Genomic DNA, 13,923 nt, shown 5'->3' on the forward strand with positions numbered 1-13,923 from the left:
TTAAGCTCTGCCATGGCTACAAGTTTTAATGATTATTAAATTTTGAACAGTATGAGTCATGCAGAACTTTTGTCATGACCATCACTAAAACTGGAAACTGTTCCATCCTTTTGTGACACACTTAACTCTGCACTGCTGTTTGTTCTAAGAGCTCTGACACTGCATAAACACAAGACTGCACACAAACACACGCAGCCACGCGACTGTGGTCTCCCAGTAATAGCTTTGTACCTCTTGGGGCCTTGCGCTGACCGTTCTGCTCTTATCTTTGTTTATGTGGAGGGTAGATCATCATGTACTACTGTGTGTGTGTGCCTGTGCACAAACCCTCACAACAAGCTTGTTTGGAGTGCACATGTGAGTAGGAATGTATGCATCTATGAGTGTGTGTGTGTGAGCGCGTGCTAGGGAGGTGATAAGGCAGTGCCTGGCACCAAAGCACCAGTTGGCACTGAGCCTTAGATCCTGAAGATAAGAGAGTTATACTACACATAGACAAACACATACACCAACAGAGTGAAAATCAGAGGTTAGGTGGAAACAACACAGAGCAGAGCACGCCACAAGTACTTACTGCTACGAGTGCCCACGCCTGCCTGTGTGTGTTGTGTGGTTATCCTGCATGCATGTGTCTGTGCTCACTGAGGTCAGTCACCTGTAGCACTCTATTGATCTTCCCTCTTCAGAAGGCCCTGTTGTCTTTGTTGATTACTGCTCTTGCCTTCCAACACGCAGCTACACACTTTCAAGGTAGAGATGTGGGAGGCTTTAACTCAGCTCTGCATCTTCTGCTGCTAAATCCCGGACTAGAAAAGTCTTCAAAAAATGACACTTCCAGGCTGGGCGATGAGTGCTGCTGTTGTATCACTGAGTGTTAAACCATCATTTCTCATGACCTTGTATCATATCCTGTCTGCGCCTGCAGCACTCAGCCCACAGAGAGCAGTGTGCCAGTGACAGCATGGCTCGCTCGGTGGTCCCAGCATTCAGCCACTTACCCATTTAATAAGACAGTCTTTAAGAGGACGGAGCCAAGCATATGCATGGTGCTGGTTGAGGTTTTTCCTTTTTTTCCTTCTCTTACTTTTACAAGAGCCCTTTTTGTAGGAGGCCCAGGGGCTGGCACTCACCAAGGCTGCATATGTGTGTGTCTGTTCAGTATCCATTTATTATCCATTTATTACTACTATTAGTCCCCTTTTCTTTCTCTCTCTCTCTCGCTTTCCTTCACCTCAGTGAAATTCTAATAAACAATAAGGGTAGCACCATGCTGAGATGCTCTGTAATGGGCTCCTAATTAGCCACTCCAAACACAGAGAGCGGCTGCTTCACGCCTCGTTTTCTGCCCTCATCTGCGCAAAACTGGATGAATTGATTCCATTTGCTTGCCACTTAATGCACTGATTGTTTATTGGCATGGCTGGGGATAAAAACAAACAAACAAACAAAAACTGTCTTCAAGCTTGCAGCGCATGCTAATACTAATCACCATTAAAAACAGGCTGACCTACGACGCTGTTTGACTGACTTTGAAGTTTCTCGGGTTCACCCGGAGAAGAGTGCAGCTTTGCTCTCACACTCACCCTATTCCCTCCCTTTTTTTCCTCCTCCTTTCCTCAACCCCTCCGTCCACCTCTGAGCTCCTGTCTGAAGTGAAGTGAAGCCAGACCAATTGGTAGAGCAGCCGCTTTCTTTGGATAGGAGAAGAGAGGGAGAGGAGGTGGAGGGTGGGGGAGTCATCACCCTTCTCCTCACACCTGCATGACAGGTCATCCTGCTTAATAAAGGCACTCGTGCACAACGGGGAGAGGATAACGAAAGTTGAGGTAGAGGTATACGAGATGGGGCTATATGGCAGGCTAGTGAGCTGCTAAGGTGTTGACTGGTTTAGTAATCACCAAAAATACACACTAAGAGACTGCAAATTGGAATTGAAAATAAGGAGTCTAAACTGAGGAGCCCCATTATGTTCTAGCAACCATCCCATGTTATTTCATATTCTGCGGTGCACTTCCACAGGTGCCTCAGGGTTGGTGTTGGTTCATGGTGGGGTCAGTTAACCTTTCAACCACCACCACACAACAGGGAGGTACAGTAGCGACTGTGTCGGACTTGCCAACGACACCAAAACATCACGTAGAAACACAGGAAGTCAAACACAGCTGTGAAAAATGAGACAGTGATAGACACGATGCTTAAGCACAACCACAGCAGTCACTAATGTGTGTGAGGTCCTCCAGTGTGTGTCACGCTCCTCGCCCTCCACCAGTCTGCCTAGCTCATTTCCTCCACAGGCTGCCTCCCTGCTACTTTATGAGTGAGAGCTTCTACAGCTCTCACCTCAGGACACACTTCAGTGTCTAAATGTTTCCATTTGTGGGGGAAGTGACACACATTCACTCACACCGCAGGGCACCTACCCATAACTAACCATCATGCATACAAGCGGCAGTGAATCATGAAAGTGATTGGTTAAAATACTCTGTGTTTGTGTATGGGTGGATGTATTTTAAAGCCTGTGAAGGTACAGTATGTGTGAGAGCACAATTCTCAAGTGGTATCTAGAGTGTGTGTACTTCCGACTGCTATATTAAGCATCAGTCATGATGTGGGGGAGCAGTTCAGGACATTTATGCTCTGTATCTGCTAGAAATGTTTATCTGCAGCATTTTTTCTCATTTTAGGAGGTTTAATACATATGTTGGCTTTCTTTTTGTGTTGTATTCATATACCTCTGAGGGCAAATACAGTCCCAAATGAGCGCTTATATCCTACACTTTAAATTTCCACCATGCTGCCAAACAATTGAGTCTCAGAATCAATGCAGGACTGGAATCCCTCGTGCAGATCAATACACTAGGGTGCTGCTAGACAAACCCATGCTACAGAGATCAACACCTTCCCGCATTGTCATTAGTGTCGCTGACCTTGAAGTAAAATTCAATTTCCCTCTACAGCAAAAAAACCCCTTTAGCCCCCTGAAAAGCCACTTCAGAATTCAGAAGCCATTTCCTCCTTCCAGCGCAGGCGAGACAGGATATTATAACTTATGAAAAGGGATATCTGGAGAGAGGGACAGAAAAAGAGAGGGATTCTGTTTGAGGAGGTAATTATAACATGGCCCTCTTTGAAAAAGTAAAGAGGGTGGAGCCTGGCAGAGGTAAATAAAAATTCCTGATATGCAGCCTGGCAGATTCCCAGGTTCAATTAGGGTGCATGGCCGACTATGAGGGGCTCTCATGGGGGGAGCATTAGCCCCACTGGGGCGGCAGCAAGGACCTGTTGGGGGAATTCTCCTGGGGGCACTGGGTAGAAAGAGAAAGGCAAATGTGCATCGAGAGAATAACACATCCGATTACACTGATCAGTGTAATGCATATCACATGGAGCAGGCATGGAGGAGGAGGAACAGGGTGTTCAGAGGGGATGATGAGGAGAAAGAGGGCACCCCATTAATACAGGCAGAATATTCCTTTTTATTCTAATTATGACATGCCAGTGGAACTTACAGGGGAGAAGAGAAGCACTGGTGGCTCCTTTCTTTCCTTGAGACACTATGGAGTGGACACAGAGGGCTGCCTTTCTCAAATATAGATTGAACTTGTGTGAGGGTTTGGTGGGGGCCATGGGAAGACATTCAGCCGCTGAATCAAACCAGCATCACAGATAAAGCTGTAGGATTGGCTGTGAAGCTTTGAAGTCAGTCTTATCACAGGGATTTGAGAGGGAAATGGGTAAGAAGGTGGCGCTTATATACTGTGTGTGTGGAGCCTAGTGAAGTGTAGCTTGATCAAACCCCTGCTGGGATCCCATGGGAGCCCGTAGACCTGACCATGTATGTTAAACATATCATTTTCGCTCCCATGTTTGCCCTGCCCAGCATGCTAGCTCTCCTATCAGATTTTACTGTAGCACCCCTGCACGTACACACACAGACCTCTCTCTCCCGTACATCGCAGCATTGAATATTCATGATCTTTAAATTTGACCGAACATGGGGTCACTTATCCTGAGTTCAAATAACATTCTGAAATATACATGTGGCCACCAAGCATGTAATGGATGCATTAAAGGGATTTCCAAATGTGCTGTAATTACCTAAGTGTCTCCTGAGAAGAAAATGCTATGTGTATCGGCTCTTCATCATGCTCTGTCATGAAACATCCATGATCGTAATGTGCTGTATATAAACGGCTTCTAAAGCCTGTCTGCGTGTAGTAACATTCAAGTTAGAAAAATGTGTTTTTAATCTGTGAACACCCGTTTTATTAAAAAGTGTTCATACTAGCGGGAAAAGATCTTGTTTCTATTGTAAACTCTGTGTATATGAATGCCATTTGGTAGCACTAAACATTTATGATGCAGACAGTGTAAGACTGAACCACAGCAAGTGTTAGAGGAGTTTTACTGAAAGAGGAGAGAGAGTACACAACGTAGAATCAACAATGTACAGACTAAGAACACAACACAGCAAAGAACTGTAGTTCATAACAGCTAAGACCTGAGTACACACAGTGAGAAAACAAACCCAGGTCTCTGCTGGACATGAATCTAAGAGTGAACATGTGGACAGAGAGGAGGCATCAAAAGAAGGACAGACTCTGGGGTGACAATGACCAAACATGGACTTAGAAATACACAAAGAAAATACTATGGTATTAAAAATCAAGATATTAATCTTTCAGCAAATCAATCAGAAAAATAAAAGCATGCTAATGCATTTACAACACTATCAATCAGGTATGAAGGTGCATCTCTCTCTGGTCCTGACATTACCCTAACATCTTAAAAGCTTTTCAACAAAAACAATTAGTAACTTTCTTTTTAGGCAAACTTCAACTAATGCCTTACTCAAGCCAAAGAAAGTGAGCACAGACAAATAAATGGACTTCTGCTTCTGTGCATGTGTTTAATGTACCTTAGATTCAGATTTTAGACAGGGATGTGTCCTGTGGGCTGGCTAGGGCTCCACTTAAAACCTGACCACACTGTAAAAAATCCAACTTGAGTAGTGCTGACTGAACAAATTATGAAGTATTGGGTGCACTTACTAGTTGGTACAACACATTATATTGAGTTTCTTAAATTATGTAAGACATATGCCAAATGAACATATTTATTTTAGTTGAGCCAAAATTTTCTGGGGGCTCAACTTAAAAAGCTGGCACAGCTACTTTAGTTGAACCAACTGAAATACATATTTCTATTGAAAACATTTTCTTCCAACTCTATATTTTAAGCTATGAGCATGTTAGGTCAACTAAAATGCAACATGAGGTATGAGATGGTGACTTAACTAATGTAAACTCCTGTACACCCTTACACTTGGAGTGACCTAACACATAATGTTTCAGTTAAATCTTAGAACATCTTTTTTTTTTCTGCTCTTTAGATGGTACACAGGAGTTCATACATTTTTAAGTCACTTTTAGTTTTTTATTTTGGAAATATATCTTAATTTTGACTCATTTTAGAATCAGTCTAAGACCCTTTATTCTTTTGTGTGAATTAAAAGTAGATAAATGGTGACAGAGGGGTAAATTAATAAATGTTTGTGTGCATATAAATGCCACTTCTGCATAGCAGTGACCCAGTTTGGTAACCCCTATCAAAAAAGTCTGGACATGCCACTGATTTAGGGTAACGATATAATGATTTCACATCACTTTTTGTGAATTTGTTTTTCAGTAACTACTAAAACTGATAGTGATGATGCACAGCAGTTTCAACATGGTGTTGGCAGATAACAGCTTAAAAAGATAATTAAAGATATTGACAGATAGTGAATCTAGGTTTATGTACCGATACATTTGTGGAGTTTTCGGCATCACACAAAGACCAGGGTCAGCTGAAGTCTTATTCTTTGTTCATCCTTAAAGGTTGAAGTGTGATAAAGGAATGGCATTTTAGGTCTGAACAACATTAGTTTATCAGTATAAATATTGTTATTAGCTAAAATGAATTAGCGGGGTGCAGATGGCTTAGTGGTTAATGTGCGCCCCATGCATGCAGGCAGCACAAGGTTCAAGTCTGGCCTGTGGCTCCTTTCCTGCATGTCTCTCCCTCACTCTCTGATCTCTGTTTTTGACTCTATCCACTGTCTTCCTCTCTAAAATAAAGGAATAAAAGACCCAAAATTACATCTTAAAAAATGAGAATATCAGTATATAAGATATTGGCAAAAGTCAAATGCACATCCCTAAAAAACATGGGCAAAGATATAATGAAAATATAAAACCAAGCAAACACACTGGTTTCATATGATTTTTGAACACCATTCATGTATTTTTTTATCAATATTAAACTTGTAGCAGCTTTGTAGGTCTCAATGTAACTATAGTCAAATTCAGACTACTTCTAAATCTAATATAAGGGGAATTATTCCCTAAATTCCTGCATACAATGTAACCTGCTCATAACCTTGCCTCTCCAGCTTGAATTCATTTGAGGCTCTGGTTTGGGATTGAAAAGCGCCAGACTGAGGATTTGGCATGGGCAGGTTTTGTGTAAGGAGCTGGCTGTGAGCTTTGCAAGCTGAGAGAAAAGTGACAGTGAAAAGGCTTACAATCCTTGCAAACATTACATGATGTGTAGATTGTTTATCTTGATACAGGACTCAATATTTAGTGTTGCTAAAGCTGTGTGGTTTTATATAAAATTGGGTATGTTATCAAATGTTTTTAATGCCTTGCTGATAACGCCTCTCCACCTCTCTCTGACTGATCCTCTAATCTGAAATCACATCCTTTTATCTCTGGCTTACTTGGAAGTGAGCGATTGCGTATAAGAAGGGAGAAGACACCCTTTAGAGCACCAGGCAAGACAAGTGTGTGTATATGAGTGTGTGTGTGTGTGTGGGTGTGTGTGTGTGTGTGTAGGGGGGGTGCAGGGGGGCTGAGAATCACCTTGATTCACTACACCGACCCGCTTTGAAGTGCTTGGAGCCCAGCACGGCCAGCGCAGAGCCAACCGTAAGCCTTCCAGCAAAAATGGAGCCTGACCTCCCCACCAAATCATAACCATATGAACGTAAGAATTTCCACCTTAGGAGAACGCTCTCTCCCTCGTCCATCTCCCAGGGTGAGGCATTAAGTAGTGATAACAGAAAACAGGTTCTGAGCGAAGGGGGGAGACACTGGGAGGTGATGGAGGGTGGAGAGGAGGACAGCAGGAAAATAGGGGTTACAAGTGTGCCGTACGGAGGAGATTGGAGAAGGGGATTGTGTCCAAAAAATTGTTGTTGCACTGAGACAGACTACCTAAAATGGAAGTTTCTCCACCGAGGATCAAGAGATACGGTGCCCTTCACAGTTGACAGAGTGAGAGACAGAAAAGGGAGAGAGGGAGGGAATGCAAGAAAAAAGGAATGAAATTTTGAAATGTGACTCTAACTCAATAAATACCTTTCTAAACCACTATAGAGAAGCAAAGCTGTACCTATACTAAGGCCTCAGGACCCACCTGCAACTGGAAATGGTTTCCTGTCTTACACGAATGCTGTTGCAGCCTAATCCATGTAATTACATCTCATATTCCACATGTGTAAGTACACATGTACAACATTATAGTCACTAGTTTTTTTCTCATAAGAGTACATGCCTCCTGCAGGCTCAAACACTGGGGAAACCTCCAGAGTTAATGCTCATTAAAAACGGTATATTTACCAAATAAGTAGATAAAGAGCATACATTTAAGGAGGTTAGTTTGCTGCATTAATAACTTTGAACACACCCTCATGTCCAGACGTCTGCCACTGAAACAAAGCCTGTGCTGGAGGGGGAGACGAGTGTGATTTTGTGGCTGCGTGTGCGCCTGATAGTTTGAATAAGCATTCCAGCGAGTGTGTGTGCAATTAGAGGTTAAGGCTGTTTGTGTGTGTACAGTATGTGCATGTGTGTGTGTGTGGTTGCATGGTGGTGGTGGGGGTTGTTAGCGGTTCCATCTGGGTCTTCTGGAAGCCGTGTGGAGTCAGGAAAACCACATCTCATAAAAGTGGAGGCAGCCCAATGTTCTACAAGGACAGAACATTACTGAGAATGTCGCTCAGGAAAACCCTGGGCTTTGGCCCATATGTTGGCTGCAAACGCTCTATCACTCTCTCTCTTTTTCTCTCTCTCCCTCTTTCCACTCATTCGGCCTTTCTTCTCTCTACTTATTTTTCACTTGGTAAGGGATAAGAAAGAGGAAGACAAAATAGACAGTGTGGAGTGTGGGAGAGACATGGACAGAGAAGCAGGCACTGATAGCAATTCCATGTGTCTGTATTGAACAGAGGAGTGAGCAGTGACAGGCTGCGGGATGGGGTGGAGGGGGGTGGAGGGTGAGGGGGGCATCTGGTGCACATTGGCTCTGGGTCTGTCTGGAAACAACCATGAGAGTGGAGAGAGGGATGACTGGAGAAAAGGATGAGAGGATGAGAAGTGAAGAGAGGGTAAAAAGTCCAGCCAAAGTGAAGGGCAAGGAATTCTGGGAATGAATGAATTTGTCTGTGCTGTGCACATGATGTCTCAGATTAAACTCGAAGGTGGAGGATTTGGGTACAGCCAAGAAGTAATGCGTTAGAGAGCACAAAAACACTTAGAAATACATTTCTAACGTTCAGCTATGATTTTAGAAGAAGCTGTGGTTCCTAACCTTTTTCCCTAGGGCCCCTCTATTTGAGCTAAGCCCCTCCAGGACCTACTTTGAAAAAGTACACATCAGTGTTAACTGTTGTCATTGACAATATACCAGCATAAAAGGCCTACACATACTAGTCTTTGACAAAAGATCTATGAATAAGCAATCCAAGGGGTGCCAGGAGCCCAGGTTGGGAAACAGTTCTGGGGTGTACACTCTTCAGAAAGGTGAGATATTTCACTGTCTTCTCAGTCAAAGAAGAATTGACAAAGTTGTTTAACCTTGTACATACAAAGCAGTGGTTCCCAACCTGGGGTCTGAGCATCCTTAGGGGGTCACAGAAGATTTGGGGGGTGGGGTGGGGGTATGACAGAGCAATATTCTTTTGAAATTATGAAAAACAACATAATGCACAACTACGTAAAAAAGGTAAGAGAATCTATTCATTTTTTAGGAAAAAAAGGAAACACTTGGGTGAAAGAAATCTAAATTTTTGAGATTATAAAGTTGTATATTTACAAAAAAATAAACTTCAAATTTCAGAGTTTTAAAAGTTGGAAATTTACAAGTAAAATCTTGAAATTTCAGGGTTTAAAAATCCTTACATTTTTACATTAGAAACTTAAAAAATTTCCAGTTAAAAAAAATAGTAAATTAACAACAGTGTTAAGTCTTCATTGACAAGGAACCAAACTAAAAACAGTGGCTTACTGCTGTTTTTATGATCTTAAATAATTCTTAGTTTTGTTACACGTACACACATTTAGGACTTTTACAGTGAAACATTTCTGATTTTTTTCTCTGCTAAATTAACCTTTATAAACTTGAGCATTTTGAGTCATACACTGTCTTGATAATGGATAGTTTATTCATGGATCTACTGTCAAAAAGAAGTGTATGTAGGCCTTTTATGCTGGGATTTTGTCAGTAACAGCAATTAACATGAATGTGTTTTCAAGTGGGTCCTTGGGGGCTTAGCTCTTCTTAGATACAAGGGGGTGGGGGTGGGGTTCTCCTTGTTACTTGTGATTTGTTTTGTTTTGTTGTGTGGTAAGAAATGCTATCAGTACAACTCAAAGATGACCAGTAAGTGAATTGACTTCAGTTTCTAAGACAAATTGGCAGACCAAAAAGTGAGCTGCATATTTCTGACAATAATAAATTTGATAAAACCAACTTAGTTTTTACCCTTTTTTAATCAATAAAAAAATTCTATCTTCTTAGTAAAAAAGGGCCAATATTGCAAAGATTATTCAATAACTTCAAGAAATTATAAAGGTTTATCTCCTCCTGAATTGCCTTGCATGGAGTGTCTGTTTATTCCATGAATCATTATACAGCTGCACTGATTATGTCAACACAAAACATTTGTTAATGTAAATACTGCTTTATCTCACTGTACGCACTATCAAACATGTTGATGCTTTAAAAGAACAGTCATAGACTGAAGGTCAGGCTACAAACGGCTTACAGAGTGGGAGAGAAAGACAATCATTCATGGTAATGGTTATTGATGTCATGTGTAATTCCTCTCCTTTACAAATCAAAACTTGAACCCCACCATAAGCCACTGAGCTTTTAATAATATCGATTAATTTCTTCAGTTTAAAGGGCCTTTTATGAAGGAAAATTGCAGTGTGTACGCATACTTAGTCACACCTCTGTGACGTAGTCAGTTTGTTATGGAGTGAATGGCACAGAGGACAGAGGAGGGCAAAATGGAGCTCGTGTGTTGACATTAATAGATTCCTTTAGTAAATAAGAACATAAAAGCCATGGTGACATGATTGTGATATTACATTACTGTGGGGGAAATGAGTTTATTCTGCAGGATCGTCTAAAGGAGAGCGCAGTGAGTGGCAATAATGAAGATAATTAGCAGTGGTGAATGTCAGCGGGTGGTGATGAGACAATGATGCTTCTGATGTGAATGAACCAAACATTAGTGACTGTACCCAGCTTTCTAATGTTAAATGCAAGTATTGGTTCTCTCTCTGGAAAAAAAAGGGAAAATATAGGTGTGTTTTCATTCCTCCTTTACCCCATACATGCAGAGGTCAAGCATCACAGAAGCTACAAGTAAACACTGTCAGGTCAATGTCATGAGTTCTCTGGCCCATCACTGACACCCAAACACACTGACAACACACAAATAGACTCAATGATATTTGAAATGTAGGCTATACCTGTGAATAGAAGTGCACGATAGGACAATCTTAGATCGTGAAGAAAAGACTGTATTGACGATCTGCCAAGGCACTGTAATCACCATATCACAGGATCTACCTTTGTAGCTCTACGCTCCCTCACCCCTCCCTTCTGCTTCACTATGGAGTGATTCAGTGGCAGAAATTGAAAGTGAAACTTAACATTTAGTCCTTAAAATTGCCCCATCAGGAACTGCTACATGGCTTTCTAAACCGTCAGGGTGCCAAAAAAAACATTTATGTCCAAATCTGCATAAAGTTTGAAAACTTTTTTGACGATCTCAAGAGACTACATCCCTAATGGTCCTCTGAGAGTCAAGCAAGGAAGCGATCAAACACACTACAGCCAACAGAGGTGAGTGCAGCAGCGGTAAATCTGATCCTGTTGTTAATACAGTTGCAGTCGATATTATTCCGTTTCGCATCATTATCAACAGGCCTCTCCAGCTGTCCACCTGAGGTTTACCTGTCGTGAAAATAATAAATGACACATATATAAATTTTTCATGCACTGACCATCAGGTTGTTGCAAAGGAAAAAAAAATAAACTTGACTAGTAAATATATTTGTGCATTTTCAAAATTAAATGGGAAACAAGTTTTTTTTATCAGTTGCCTATAAATTTGCCTTCAAATCAGAAAAGGAATGGTGATAAAATCAGATCGTGATATGAACATAAAAGAGATCTTGAGGGATAAAATTTAAGATATATACTCTATATAGCATATATCTTCTCATGTACCATGTGCTTACAAAACCTCTGAAACGTGTGAAATTAATGAAGATTCAGTTGTTAGTAGAAAATCCAAGTAATAAAGGAATAGTGGATGTGTTTAATAGATATGTTAAGCAAATTATACTTTATTAGATTTTAAAAGAAATTAAGATAAATCCTGTGGCCTCAACACTGATTGAGATTCTAAATCAGCACGCTGAAATGTTTGAAAGCTTGAATGCCAAGATTTCTGTAAATTAATTTACCATCAAATAATGATGATCTTATCAGCCGTCGTCTGTAATGTTCTCCTCATTTATCTCTCATGTAGTTCAGCATAGCGGTAGGGAACACACCCCTGACACAAAGTGTGGCCCGGAGGCTCGGGGAAGATGATTGAATTTCATAGCTACTTACAGGCTAATAGGGCCGCACAATGACTGCATACTGTCCTTAAGTGACTGGCTGCTTCGCACCCGTCTCGGCCTCTTTGAAGCTTCCTCTGAAGAGATCTGGAGGATTTAGGCAGTAGCGTGACATGAGGCTGAGCAGTTGAGCAACGGTGCTCCCACCAGCTGACTATTAGAACCAGCTGATATAAACACAGAGGATGGGAACCATAAGGATCCAAAGGTTACTCAAAGCAAGCTCTTCTCATACTGATGATTTGGACAGTTTCCCTCAGAGAATACTAAATTCAAAGGTGAGAATGCAGAGAACTTTAAAAACAAATGGTTGATCGATCAATTAGGTAAACAATTAAATTATACTGATAAGCAACCAATACATTTATCTAGTAAGAATTGCAAATATCCTCTAGAGATTTTAAAGAATTATTTTTAGAGTTATGGAGGTTTAGTCGTGATACAGTTACGATATTTAATAACGTTTTTGTCGGATTTTTTTTTACTTTTGACGAATTTAGTGATCAAGACACACAGATGGACGATATAACAAAATATCTTGATATTATTCAAAGAGGAAAGCAGTTTAATAACTTCTTTTATAACTAGACTCTCTTTCACATTTTTACGCTAAAGATATCCACAGACAGTATTTATTCATAACTGTTGTGTGGTTAATGTTTATTTTGTGTGTGTGAAAGAGTGGGACTGAGTGTGTAAGACTTTCAGAGACAGGGACAGGGTCTGCAAGTGTTTTACTCACAGAAGCTGTTTCCACATACAAACCACCCTCTCCTCACCATAATGTTCCACTTACACTGTTGGAACGCTAAACCATATACACATACAGATAAGCACATGTGCACACAACACATACATATACACACGGGGCTAACCACATGCACATGTTCACTTGCTCTTAACTAATTCATTCAGGAACACTTTGGTTTGGGTTTCAACACCAAAAACCTCCGTACCTTTGATTGGGAAATGTGTCTGACTGCAATTATATGGGGGGAGGAGGGGGTTAGTTGGTGGAGGGAAGGATGGATGGAGAGGAAACGCACTACAGTGGTTTTATAGTTTGCTGGCGTGACATTTTTCTCCACTTAAAAAAGAATCCTTTCCTTTTTCCAGGGGAGGGCAGAGTGTTGACAGGGCAGGAAAAGGGGGCAGACTGAAGTAGAGGTAACAGCAGGGAAAATGTGCTGAAAATGGATGGGCAATGGGACTGAAGTGGCCTAGATCGTCACTATTCTACTTTTGATCAATACTTTTCAAAATAACTGCAGAGCCGGGGAAATTTGCAGACACACTTGGAGAGAAAGGTTTTCAAAAATCACCCTGTAGTTTCAGGTAAATATAAAAGCAAGCGCAGAAATGGATTTGTGTACAAGCAGAAGGTTAAGCACTGCTTCTGCCTTGATTTGACATTTACACTATGCCTATACAACGCTTTACATATGTCGTACACTGACCTGCAGTATGTAGCCCCTGACGTAGTCTCGGAGGGTCCAGCCCAGGCCGTGCAGGATGTGCAGCACCTCTTCCTGCTTCAGCACAGAGAAGAGACGGTCCAGGAGGATCTTGAGCCTCACGGGTATTGCTTGGGTGCCGTACAGCATCAGGCTGCTGATGTCAAACACCACGTTGGACTGAACAATCTCCACCTGTGTGGGGTGGTACAGGTGCTGGGTGCTGAGCTTGTCCAGAGCTGCGGAGAGGAAAAAAGAAAACACACGTACGCACACAAACACACACACAGGCAGCATTAATGACTATCAAGTTTCTCTCTCATCTCAAATCTTCCTATGGAGGCTCCTGCATGGTCAGCACTTGCTGATTATAACATATGAATCAGATAAAAGCAATGACATTAACGTAATTATCTGCAATTCTTCTATTTAATCTAATCTCCTGCTCTTTCACAGTTTAGCTGCCCTTGCATCTCCAATTTTATTTCCTCTTCTGTCTCCAT

At 41.5% G+C, this 13,923-nt stretch overlaps 1 protein-coding gene across 4 annotated transcripts in view; it reads right to left on the reverse strand.

The window, feature by feature from the left end:
• The window catches only part of bnc2 (basonuclin 2), a 220,929-nt gene that overhangs the window by 34,980 nt on the left and 172,026 nt on the right, over window positions 1-13,923 (reverse strand). For all 4 annotated transcript variants that reach the window (XM_041784430.1, XM_041784428.1, XM_041784429.1 and 1 more), the window contains one exon: window positions 13,424-13,659. In XM_041784430.1, the coding sequence (XP_041640364.1) occupies window positions 13,424-13,659 (236 nt within the window). The remainder of the gene's footprint in view (window positions 1-13,423; window positions 13,660-13,923) is intronic.

Source organism: Cheilinus undulatus, linkage group 4 (genome assembly GCF_018320785.1).
Source record: "Cheilinus undulatus linkage group 4, ASM1832078v1, whole genome shotgun sequence".
Classification (NCBI taxonomy): Eukaryota; Metazoa; Chordata; class Actinopteri; order Labriformes; family Labridae; genus Cheilinus; species Cheilinus undulatus.